This window comes from Hemitrygon akajei, chromosome 3 (assembly GCF_048418815.1).
Source record: "Hemitrygon akajei chromosome 3, sHemAka1.3, whole genome shotgun sequence".
Classification (NCBI taxonomy): Eukaryota; Metazoa; Chordata; class Chondrichthyes; order Myliobatiformes; family Dasyatidae; genus Hemitrygon; species Hemitrygon akajei.
The window spans coordinates 15,653,813-15,667,168 of record NC_133126.1 but is presented as its reverse complement, the minus strand read 5'-3'; the positions used below and the strand labels follow the sequence as shown (position 1 = coordinate 15,667,168).

The window sequence follows — 13,356 nt, the reverse complement described above, 5'->3', positions numbered from 1 at the left end:
ATGTTAGAGGAGCCAAGGGATATGGTGTTAAGTTAGATTGGCCATGATCATATTGAAACGTGGAGCTGAATCACGTACACTTTCTCCAATTTCTTAAGTTTCTATGCAACAAAGATCAAGAAGCTAGCATGTTTTCTTGGAATTAGAATTTACATATTTATCAATCAGTGTTTTAGAAGATTTCTAAGACTAGTATGAGGTTTTGATTTTACTTCAGAGAATGAAAGTTGCAATCTCTTTTCCCTCACAAAATATACCTTAATTCCTGTTTGTCTTTGCAGCTGTTGGTGATGAAGTAAGTGAAGATGAAGTGGTTTGTGAAATTGAAACTGATAAAGTTAGTAATATTTTTGATTGTTTTTTATAACATGCTTTTCCCCTGTTTTTTAAATTAAATCACTGAGATTTCTTCAGCATAACTGTCAGCTAGCAAATAATGTGTTCCTTAATATTCCAGTATTCTAGTGGGGAAAGTTTTAATCTATTCCCAGATTGCTTCAAGCCAAGAATTATGAAGGTTTGAATAAAGGACTGAGGCTCCTTAGTAGGGGTTCAGATGATAGAGCCAGTAGAATGATAAGGAATAAAGAGTCAATGTTTCATTTATCAGAGAGCACAAGCCAGTTTTTCTGTGAATTCCTGATAATCTGTGGATTTGCCATATGAGTATTTTATTGTAGTTTGTAAAACAATCTGCTATCTGCTATGTCATTAGTTTGGATCGTATTTCTGAACTGACTTCCCCCCCGCCCACCCCCCCCCCCACCATCTTGAATACTGAATGTAAAGATGTTTCTGTTTCTTAATTGACTGCTAGAATCGAAAAGGTTGCGGAGAATTTCCTTGCTAACACTGAGAATCTAGTTCCTGGTTAGGGTATAATTTCTGCAATAAATACTTTCTCTTTTCAGACATCAGTGCAGGTCCCTGCACCACATTCTGGTATCATTGAGGAGCTCCTGGTCCCTGACGGCGGTAAAGTGGAAGGAGGAACCCCTCTCTTTAAACTCAGGAAGACAGAAGGTGGAGTATCCTTTATATTACACAATGTTTTGAAAAACATCATAGGTTGACACAAAGTACACTGCAGATGCTGTGGTAAAATCAAGACATACAAAAAAGCTGGCTGAACTCAGCAAGTCGGGCAGCATCCATTGAAAGAAGCTGTCAACGTTTCATGTCCTGATGAAGGGTCTCGACCCGAAATGTTGACTGCTTCTTTCAGCGGATGCTGCCCGACCTGTTGAGTTCATCGTAGGTTGAAATATGTTTAAATTTTTATTTTTGCTTTTCCAGCTGGTGCTGCAAAGACCAAGCCAGCAACCCCCTCTGCTGCTAAAGAAGAAGCTCCAGTTCCACCTCCAACCACAGCACCGCCACCACCTCCCGCAGCCACAGCAGGGGCAATTCCAACCACGATGCCACCCGTGCCACCTGTACATACACAACCCATTGACAGTAAACCTGGTAAGTTTTAAAAAACACTAGTAATTTCATACCTCAAAAATGTCATACTGCCTTTTATATTGATATCATTTCTGAAGCAAAATGTCTTGCCATAAGACGCACAATGACATCCTGTGCACTACCTCAGTGGGTTGTACACTCACCTGAGATTACAGGTTGTGACTTCAAGTTCCACTCAGTGTCCCAAGCACAGTCAATTAGAGTGACGTTCTGGTGCAGTCCTGAGAGAGTGCTATGATGTCAGAGGGCTGGGTTCTTGATAAAATGTTAAACTAATGCCCATCTCTCAAGTGGATGTTTAAAAACAAATATGACATTACGTCAGGGTGTAGCAGAGTGATCCAGTTTGTCAAGATTGTCAACCATCCTTCACATAACATCATTAAAGATCAAGATTATCTGGCTAGTTGTCACATTTTGTTGTGACTTTTGTGCAAATTAGAACTCTCATATTCTACTTTTCAAATATGATCACACTTCAAAAATATTTTGTCTTGGAATGTCCTGAGTTCCTGAAACTTGCTCTATTAATACAAAGCATTATTTTCCTTTTACAATGTGTGCTTTTGGTGTCATTCATCAAAGGAACAACACTGAACCATGTATAATGAGTTCACTTTTTTCCCAACCCTGTGCCTTATCCTACAGCATTCTCCTTACTACTGCTTTGGACTGCCACTGAGATTATGCACTCAAGCCAGAGTGACGCTTGAATTCCCAACTTTTCAAATGAAGCAACTGTACTATTGACTGAAACAAGATAATGTAATAAAGCAGTGAAAACAAAAGGTTGTTAATTTTAGCAAATCTTTTGCTGTATCTAGTAGTTCACAACACTTTGCAATCATGGATCACTAACTTGTAACTAGTGAATTTGCTAATGGCAGTATGGTTACAAATGTTTCTTTAAATGGAGTTTTGCTGTGTTATCTGTAAAATATGAGATGATATGCCCAGGATATAATTGAGGGTGTAGCATATACATAATTTCTAATATTGCCTTGTTGTACTGTTATTTTTGTTCCAGTATCAGCAGTGAAACCTACTGCAGCTCCTGTTGGACAGTTAGCTTCAGATGTTGGATTCAAAGGTGTCAGATCAGAACATAGAGTAGGTATAATAAAATGCTGTCATAGCAATTGCATGTTATATTCAGTATTTAGCATTGTATATAAATAGTATGAATGATTGCATTGTTAGTTAATGAATTGAAACTCTTAAATGCTATTTTATCAGCTAGCAGATGAAATTTTTCCTGTGAAGCAGTTTCATTTTTTGTAGAATTCTTTGATATCCATGAAATTATTGCCTGGCTAACTTGGAAAAATGGGCTGTGCATTTATTCAGTGAAAGTAGCTGTCTATTCTTAGAGCATTATATCACAGAAACAGGTCCCTCAGATGGATACAGTAAACAGCTCCAACAGACACACAGGTAAAGTTCACCTGAAAGTCCTTTGAGGTCATCAACTGTATTCAGTGCTCTTGAAGCAGGCTCCTCTACATTAGGGAGATCTGATGTAGATTGGGGGAACCGCTTCATCGAGCACCTCTCCTCTTTCCCTTTCTCCCATGGCCCACTCTCCTATCAGAATCTTTCTTCAGCCTTTACCTCTTCCACCTATTATCTCCCAGCTTCTCGCTTCATCCCCCTCCATCTACCTTCCCTCTCAACTGGTTTCACATATCACCTACTAGTTTGTACTCCTTCCCCTCCCCCCCCCTCCCCCCCATTTTCCTATTCTGGCTTCTGCCCCTTCCTTTCTGCTCTTGCTGAGCGATCTTGGTCCAGAAAGTCAACTTTTATTTCCCTCCATAGATGCTACCTGACCTGCTGAGTTCCTCCAGCATTTTGTGTGTGTTATTCCATATTTCCAGCAGCTGCAGAATCTCCTATGTTTAGTATTTCACTGACTGTTGCATTAATGAGTCGTGGTAAAATGAAAACCACTGGACATTGAGGGGTAAACAATAATTGGAGAGAGACGTTGCACGTAGGAGGACAGTAATTGGAAATAGATTAGCCCAGTCACAAGGAATCACTGCAAGAGGTTTTCATGGCAGTTTTCTGGATGCATCACTTCATCTGCTTTATCGACTCGTTCTTCTGAAATAGAGTCAAAAGTGGTGAACTTCTATCCAGCATGTACTTCCTTCTAATTCAACCTAGCATGCTTTGCCCATCCCATTTCATGATAGTAACAGCAGAACATGGAAAAAATGCAAATGTGTTGTGCTTATAATTACACAAAGTTGAAGATGATTATACTTTGTCTATGTGCATCAAAGCAAGGCAGTATTCAAACATGAGCATTGCTGATGAAGGGTCTCAGCCCGAAACATCGACTGTGTATTCCTCTCCAGAGATGCTGCCTGACCTGCTGCATTTTGTGTGTGTGTTACTCTGGATTTCCAACAGCTGCATTGTCTCTTCTGTTTATGGTATTCAAATATGAGCTAATAATTGGCAAAAACATTTGTGTCGTGCACCTTGCTGGTATTGTTTATTTCAGAGAAAGAACACATGGCATTGACACTCATTTGCACTTTTACTGCTCTGGTGGGTTCATAATTGACAAGGATCTAATTTTTCTGTCACGTACATACTGTGTCAATGAGCCCACATTAACTGGGTGTCATGTGAGTGGCCTACTTCCTGATTTTTCCAACATTAACAAGGCTTAAGAGCATGATGGAATGCTCTTGTCCGGATAAGTCCAGTACAAACAACGCCCAAAAAAATCCCAACATCCAAGGCAAACTAAGCCATTTTACTGGCACCCCATTCATTCCTCTGTCCCTTTTCCATACATCACCCCCCACTTCCCACACCACACATTCTTTCACTCCACTAGTAACATAGTTGTGATTGCAGTGTATGTCATATATAAACTACACTGTGGTTACTTGTATTAAGTTCCTCCAACAGCACTTCCCAAACTAGTAGAGCTGCTGTTCCAGCGACTTGAATTCAATCCTGACTTCTGCAGTTGGTGCGGAGTTTGCTAGTTGTCCCTCAGGCTGCTCCATTTTTCTCCCATTTTTCCAGGCCTTGCGGATTGATAGGTCATTTAGTCTTGATAGGTTTGTGCAGATCAGCGGCAGAACCTGGTATGAGTTAATGAGAATGTAAGGTGCATAGGTTTCTAGAAAAAACAACAAATAGGATTATTCTGCAAAGTGGCATAGGCGATGATTCCTACATAATATGGAAATATGGTGAGCCCACAGTGGCTACCAGTAAGAAGAGTTGGTCTGTAGTCACTTGTGAGCACAGCACCTCCATTTGTAATTTTTCCTCCTTTTAACATGCCATCCTGACTTTGCAAACATTGCTGTTCTTTTATCATCACTGACTTAAAGTCCTCGACGTTTGTAAATAAAAATACTTTGATTGATGGAAAGAACTAGGGAATTCAAGAAGGTTGTTGACCACCATTTTCTCACAGACAGTTAGGAATAAACAGGAAACGGTAGTACAGCCAGCAAGGCTCACATCCTGAAATGATAAAGTCTCATTTCACATCCATGTGTCCTGGCTTCTATTGACTTCCTTTGCAGTTCCCTTCATGCCCTTTGGCCTGCCATTTTTGGTACTTAATTCCAGCCTTGCAGCCCTCCGCTTCTGACCTGCATTGGCCCTGCACTAGCTCTAAATTCTGGAATGCACCATATCTTTTCTCTTTCGGGATGCTCCATAAAACTTATTTTACTAAGCACTTGATCATCTGCCTTAATGATATTATATGATGCAGTGTCAAACTTTGTTCGTAACATCTCCCTGGAATCAACGTGGAATGTAATAGATCAGGAACGTTGCTATATTGCACGTGCAAGCTGTTGATGAGTTAAAATGGAGTAATTTAGTAATTAACTTTCAAATTATTAGGTTAAAATGAATAGAATGCGACAGCGAATTGCACAGCGACTAAAGGAGGCTCAGAATACTTGTGCCATGCTGACGACATTTAATGAGATTGATATGAGGTAAGATGAATTTTGTACCTACAATCATCATAAGTGGTGTAAGCATGTAGCTGTAATTGTCATTTATTTGATATGCTTATTTGTTTGATAAGAAAAACTAGTGTTTAATGTATGATTCACTGCTGTAATATGTTAAGCACAGGACATTTTCCTGCCTCTCAAATATTGGTTGTGAGATTCCATTGCACTATTCACATTGACACTCAGTACCAGTACGTTGTGACTCTTCAATAAGTGTTAGCCAGAACTGCTGAAACCTTTTTATGTTTTGCTTCTGGAAGCAGATGTAGAAAACTTGTCATCCTGTGTTGAAGGGCAAGAGTGGTAGTGAGTGATGTATCTATACTTTTACACCCATTAATACCCCATATTTCAACTCTTCATAGCCAGCTTAGCCTTTGCTGATATGACCTGCTGGGTGGGTGCTGTTGGGACACTCCATTATTTCTGTGGTCTGGTGAAATAGCTGAGGTTAACAGTTGTGGATTGTTCATCATGGTATCAAATCCATGCTTTACCATTTCAGGCGCAACAGCATTGTCTTCCCCGATTTCGCTGCTGTGTCCTCTTCTCCTCTTTCTTGACCTTAGTCTTCCTATGAGTCTTGTGGAAAGGTTGTATACAGAAGGTTACAGGGCAATATGTTGGCTTTAAATTGAAAGTAACTCTGCTACATCTTGAAATGTAATTAGGGAATTTTCTTCCAATGCCTGTAAAACCCAATGCCAAACTGAAAAATAATCTCCACTTAATGACAAACATGTGTAAATATTTGTTCCTAAAGTGCTTTTTGTTGTCAGTTGCACAGACTGCCCTATGTTAATTTGAGAAAATATTTGTCTCTTGTGTTAGAAATAATGCTTTTAGCATTTCTTTTAAGGGTCTAATAAGCCAGTTTTGGTTACAGCTCTTCAGGATCGTGTTGTGTAACAACCTATTTAAACGGATTAGTGAAGAATGCATTTTGTAAGACTAACATCTGCATGGAGACTGAAGAGAAGGAGGGAAGAGATGAAGGAGAGAGATAAACCCCCAAGGGAGAAGCTCAGTCTTCAAATAAAAGCAGTTTAATGATGAGGCAATGGAATTTTGATATTGTTAGACTAAAAGATTTTATCATTTCTGGCTCCTTTTCTTGTGTTCTTGCATCTTGGGGATGCATAATAGTGTTAGTTAAGTAATCCTAGATATAATGAGCTTAAGTGCAGGAAAACAAACAGGGTTAAGGGGAAAACACAGATATAGATGCCTATTATTTGGTCAGTGAGCACACTATCCACTTTCACTGGCTTTTAACTCTTACATTGCTAGTTTTATTTGAAATATCTAAACAGTGAGAAAACACGTACTTTCTGCAGGGAACTCTGCCTTCTATAGACTTCACTTTGTTTGGAACACCTTTGCACCTTTTATGTGAAACAGCAGCATCAAATTTTCCAATACTACATCGTGAGGCCAGCAGGTCCATATTTTTCTGCATTTGTAGCATGCTGGTTCTTCATTGTTGCTTATGGGTGTGGTTAGAAATTCATGATTTATGCCATGGCCAAGCTGTGTATCTTTTTGGACAGATGAAAACTGTCAAAATGAGAGGACTTTGTTTCCCAGAATTCTATTTCTATGTCCGAGTGAGCCAAGAGAGGATAAAAACCTCCATGAATGTTGTCTGGGATTTCCGCGCTGCCTCTATCCTGTCCTCACTCCCTACAGTTTGATCTGACATTTGTACATCCATTAGAATTTGTGCTGTGTACAAGTGGCATAAAAAATCTTATCAAAATTGTGTTTGACAGTTAAAATGAATAGGTTCTCAATATCATTTGTGTATGTCAGAAATTTCAGGGTTCATTCATACGTGCCTCCCTTCCACTTGGGACTGTGTCATATAAAGAGTCTTTTAGGTAGTTGAGTTATATAGACAAATCTAGATTTTAATCATGACAGATCAATAGAATCAGGTACACCAACTAAGTCTCTTGTAATGGATATAGAGGATTAGTTTTTTTCCATAATCTTAAATGTAATGTGATATTACAAATTGCCATCATCAGTTGTCCCTCCCCCCACCACCATGACATTTTTCTTGCCTTGCAATGTGTCTATTTTGCAAATATATAGTATTAAGTTGACTGAATGGTTTAATGATCGCTAACACTGTTCCCTGCAGATGGTGAGAGAGGAGAAACAAAATCATAAGTCGTTGTAAGGGTGTATCATATCCGATGTCAGAGTAATGACACAAGTTTCTCTTTGAGTTTGAAAATGTGAAGGGCAGTGCAGTTTGCTGTGGGGCAGAGAACACAAAAAAGCAATGATTTGGCTTGGGTGAGATGGAATGAAATTGCAGTGCTGGAGTCACTGTATGTTCATTGAAAGCCTTAAGCTGATTTCCGTGCAGCCACATAAAGTGTCCTGAACAATTATAAAAGGCATTCACAAGATCACAAGCATTTGTCGGCTCTTGGAGTGTATTCATTAGAGTATAAAAGAATGAGAGGGCATCTCATAGAAACATTTCGAATGTTGAAAGGGTTGGACAGAGTAGATGTGGAAAGGCTATTTCCCTTGGTGGGTGAGTCCAAGACAAGAGGCCACAGTTTTAGAATTAGAGGGTATACATTTAAAGCAGAGATGAGGAGAGATTTTTTTTAGCCAGAGGGTCGTGGATTTATGGAATTCGTTGCCACATACAGCTGTGGAGGCCCAATCATTGAGGGTGTTTAAGGAGGAGATTGATAGGTATCTAATTAGTCAGTATATCAAGGGATATGGGGAAAAAGCTGGAAATTGGAACTAGATGGGAGAATAGTTTAGCTCATGGTGGTGTGGCAGAGAAGACTCGATGGGTCGAATGGCCTACTTCTGTTTCTTTGTCTTGTGATCTTGTGAATTGGCACTGTGAAAAGTTATTAGTGAAAAATAAAAGCTGATAATAAGTTTATTAAAATGTAGAGAATGAAGGCAGAAGATCTTGTGCAGCTCCGTGTAGCTTGAGACCACAAAATATTTCAATTCTATCTATTATTGTCTTCATATAACAAAGGACAAAACAAAATAAAAATTTAGCACCTCTCAAGGTGGGAGAAATTGCTAATATCTATGTAGGCTTTAGGAGTGACAGACCTATTTCTACAATATATATTCTGTTCTATCTTAGTTTGATAAACCTAAAAGTTTATTGAGAAGCCATTTCTGAGTATTTGTTACTTTTATGAGGTTTGAGGGAAGAAAGGAAACTCTGTCTAATTTCAATCTTTCTGCTGCACATATGCTTGTAAACTCTTGTCTAACCTTTCTTTTGTAGTAATGTTATCCTTGATTCCTTTTTTCAAAAAGCTCATACGATTCACAGAGAAAATGCCATAATTGCTCAACATGTAATCAACATTTCAGATATAAGTAAGGATGATCGCACACGATTAACTTGAGATGTCTTGGAAATCTAATTGAATTCTTAAAAAACTAGGTACTCTAACCTAGTGGAATCGTTAATAGATCTGTATTTGTAATGTTTTCTTTTAACATGCTCCCTTCACTTTTGATTTGAAGTGAATTCTGACAATGTAGTTGTACCTAAAATATTGGCTATTCTTTCCAGAAATGCTTACTGCATAGTTTCATTGTTGTTTCCATCTAGGTTGTTTGTAACAATGGCATTTTTCTCTCAAATTTGTTCCGTTCTAGGTTGGTTTCTTGCGCATCTGTTGAATTGGGTCTGTTCCCTTTTCTCTACTGCATACTAACCTCTTAGCAGTTTTTTTAGGAAAATATCCACATTTACTGACTGTCTATAAATATTTAACAGCACTCTCTGCTTGGGATTTTTGTATAAGAAACGTGGAAATATGGAGAATGTTTAAACTGGTTTGACCATCAAGTATATCTTATACTTGTATCTATATGTCTTCATGCATATCTTGTGTTAGTAGGGATTTGCCTCCTGTGATTTTGTAGCAGCTTACTCTGGTCAGCACTATTTGTAGTTTATGTCATTATTGAAAGAAAATTGTTTTTCTTTTCTTTGCAGCAATATCCAAGAAATGAGAACTTTGCATAAAGAAACCTTCCTCAAGAAGTACAACTTGAAGCTGGGCTTCATGTCTGCATTTGTTAAGGCGGCCAGTTTTGCACTGCAGAACCAGCCAGTGGTAAACGCTGGTGAGTGAAAGCAATTGATGGGACCAAATATCAGTGCACATATTTGATTCAGTAATTTTAAATGAAGAACAATTGACATTAATAGTCATCTGAAATCTTTCCAGCTATTTACATAGCGATAAATGTAAACTAAAAAAAACTCCCCATTCTGTTAGTAAACAAAAAGCTGCCAGTATTTGACAATGAGAAACCTTGAGTGAAAGTGAACAGTGGTAATGTACTGATTCCTGATTAACTCTCAACAGGATATTTATAGTGAAAATCAAATAAAGTGTAGAATCTGGAAATCTATGGTAAAAGCAGCAAATGGTGAATGGTGTTTGACTTGAAGCATGTAACTATTTCTCTTTCCACTCATGTTGCCACACCTGAGTTTTTGCAACATATTTTGTTTTTATTTCAGACAGCTATAATGTTCAGTTTATTGCTGACACTTGATGTGCAACCTGCACCATGCACCAGATTATTTTCATTATTTTTCCTGTTCATTGCTATAAAAGGAAACGTCAATCTTTAACATTTTTGTATTTTATTTTGGAAAAAAATGTGCAACTCTTGCTTTGGCTAGCGTCTTAAGATAAGGGGTGATAACCCTCTGCCGGCCAAACTTAAGAAATCTCGTTTAGGTGGATGCTGCATGACGTGTCCCTCGTTACAACTCAGTACCCCGAAATAACAAACAGTATACAATATGCAATTAAACGATTAAGCTTGATAATTCTTACTTTGACCGTGGTAGTAAAGAAATGAAAAAAAAGGGAAAAAAACAGGCCAATCTTATTAAACAATCTGTTGTGCAAAGTTGGAGCTCACTGATAAATCGATCTTCCACCATCAACCTCTTCCAATTGTCACTGCCCTTTGGACCCTCGCTCCAAGTCCACCCCATCTGGCGGTCTACCAAATCTCTCCATTCTTTTTTTCTCATCTCTCCCCGGCAAAAAGACCACGAAAATCTCTCTTCCAGTTTCATAAGACAGAGCAACAATCTCCTGATTGGCTAACATGCATACCACAGTCCTGTTATCTCCAGCCATAACCCAAACATTGCTGTGACAGAGAAACCATTACCTCAGCAGTGGAACATTACAGAGAAGCCATTACATTACCAGCGAATCCTTACAGCATGTTATACTCTCCCCCCCCCCACCAAATTTAGTCATGTCCTCATGACATTGAGATAATTCGCCAACCCTTCCTGCAAAACACAAAGCCCAATCCAGGTGCAAAAGGCAGTGACATAGCTCCCCAAAATGGTAGAGATTACGCCCCATTCCCCTGGTGCTACATAGGCCAGTCTATCGGGTGGTCTCCTAATTCTCTGAGACCTCCATACCTCCTCACCTAACTCTTCAGGCTCAAATGCTACTGGGGATACTTCTGGTCTACCTGGCGAGTCCTCCCCCGACACATCACTCATGCCCCCCTGCAACTCGGAGCCCTCGGTCCCGTGTCCAGGCCCTGCTTCGTCTCCTTCAGGGTTCTACTGTAACCCAGGCTGCTTACAGATAGCCCCCCACTTCACCTTACTCAGCGGGAGAAGGGCCAGGAGTCAATCACTGGGGAGTTAGTGAAAGGCAGCATATACCACACATCCGGGTCCTCATCCTCCGAATCAGTATCCCTCTTGGGTGGGGGCCAGCCTAACCTCGCCTGTTGGGGGCTCTGTAGTTCTCCCCCCCCCCCGCATTTCTGAAGAGTCCTCTTACTAGGTGTAGTCTCCAAGTTGGGCTCTAGGTCTACCTGCACCTCTTGACCCAAAGTGGTTCCAATGGAGAATCTTGACAGGCCCATTCCCATCCTCGGGTTTCACCCGGAAAACTGGTAGGTTTGGCATCTGACTCTCCACTACATAGGGCGTAGCCGCCCAGCGGTCAGCCAATTTATGCTACCCAGGTAGCCCCAAATTCCTTATGAGGACTCGGGTCTCCCGGCAGGAGTTGGGAGAAGCTCACCTTTTGATTATACCTCCTCTTATTCCCTTGATTCTGCTGGGCAGCCGCAACCCCAGCTAATTCATAAGCCCTTTTCAACTCTCTCCTCATGTCAGACACATACTTCAGCTAAGTCTTCGGTGATAAGTCGCCCTCATCAGTCCCAAAACAACAGTCAATGGGCAACCTTGCCTCGCGCCCAAACATCAGATAGTATGGTGAGGCAAGGTTGCCCATTGACCTTTGTTTTACCCAGTAGCTTCATTTCTCGTACAATTATAACTGTGAACCAGATGCCCAGTATGTTGACTCCACCTGCTATTCTTGCTGATCTCCAGGGTCCCGACATGTCTAGCAAGGTCCAGTTAAACCTCTCTGGCTGGGGATCACCCTGTGGGTGATAGGGCGTGGTCCTCAACTTCTCGACTCCAAGCATGCCCAGTAACTCGTGGATGAGTCTGCTCTCAAAATCCCATCCCTGATCGCTATGTTTTCACATGGGAAAGCCGTAATAAGTGAAATACTTCTCCCATAACACCTTTGCCACCGTAGACACCCTCTGGTTCTTGGTAGGAAAAGCCTGAGCATATCTGGTGTAGTGGTCCGTGATGACTAAGACATTTGCCGTGCTGCTGGCATCGGGTTCTATTGACAGGAAATCCATACACACCAGGTCCAGAGGCCCCGCACTCTGAAGGTTTGACAAGGGAGTTGCCCGCTTCCGCCGTATGCATCGAATGCATGACTTGCAGTTTTCTTCGACCTCAGACTTCATTCAGGGCCAGTAAAACCGGTCTCTGAGCAATCCATAGGTCTCTTCCACCCCCAAATATCCAGAATCATCATGAAGTGATTTCAACGCCATCCTCCGATACTTCTCAGGCAGAACCAGCTGGCAACGCCGGGGTCGTCTGGGGGCGACGTGACCCGGTATAAGATCTGGTTCTTCAACTCCAACCAAGGCCATTCTCGTAGTAATGGAGGCACTGACGTGTGTTTCGTCCTCTCTGCCCGAGCCATGTCTCCATTTTCGACTGCCGGCCAAATGATACCAATGCCCAGATCATCTCACTGAGCAGCAGCCACTTCCCCAGAAGTCATTTCCGGCAGCAGCAGTCAGGTTACAATAAACTTGGGGGATGGCGTCATCAGAAGTCCCCGATTGATCCACCGCTCGCTCCTGCCCCTCGTTTTCCTCTGCCTTCATGGTGATGGCAAACTACACAGGGCCTTCACCCCCGGGGCAAGAACACTGTCCCACTCCTCATCCCTGACCATTGGGACAAAACATCAGTATCAATGTTCCTGCTTCCTGTCCGGTACTTCAGGCTGAAATCATAGGCAGACAACGCCGCCAACCACCGATGGCCTGTGGCATCCAGTTTCGCCGTGGTCAGGATATAAGTTAGGGGGTTGTTGCTTGTCCTCATCTCAAACTTGGCGCCAAGAGGTGGTCACTCAGATTATCCACCACTGCCCATTTCAACGCCAGAAATTCCAACTTGTGCGTGGGATAGCTTTTCTCAGAGAGCGACAGACTCTGGCTATCAAACGCAACGAGCCTCAACCCGGAACCTTGATTCTGATACAGGGCGCCCCCAAACCCTCTTGGCTGGCATCTGTGTGCAGTACATATGGTAATCAGGGGTCTGCAAAAGCCAGCACTGACGCCTGAGTCAGCAGCAACTTCAGCGACTGAAAGGCCTCCTCACATTTTGCATCCCACCTCGGTGTAAAGGGCTCCAACGTGATAAGATACTTCCCACCCTCCTGGCCTTTTCTCCGCCTCCCTTTCTTCCCCAAAGGAGGGA

General features: G+C 41.4%; 1 protein-coding gene across 1 annotated transcript in view; it reads left to right on the top strand.

Moving 5' to 3' along the window:
* Positions 1 to 13,356, top strand: part of dlst (dihydrolipoamide S-succinyltransferase) — a 50,965-nt gene that overhangs the window by 22,880 nt on the left and 14,729 nt on the right. The window contains exons 6-11 of the mRNA XM_073039238.1: positions 282 to 337; positions 912 to 1,023; positions 1,297 to 1,467; positions 2,495 to 2,577; positions 5,356 to 5,453; positions 9,481 to 9,611. Coding sequence (XP_072895339.1) covers positions 282 to 337; positions 912 to 1,023; positions 1,297 to 1,467; positions 2,495 to 2,577; positions 5,356 to 5,453; positions 9,481 to 9,611 — 651 coding nt within the window. The remainder of the gene's footprint in view (positions 1 to 281; positions 338 to 911; positions 1,024 to 1,296; positions 1,468 to 2,494; positions 2,578 to 5,355; positions 5,454 to 9,480; positions 9,612 to 13,356) is intronic.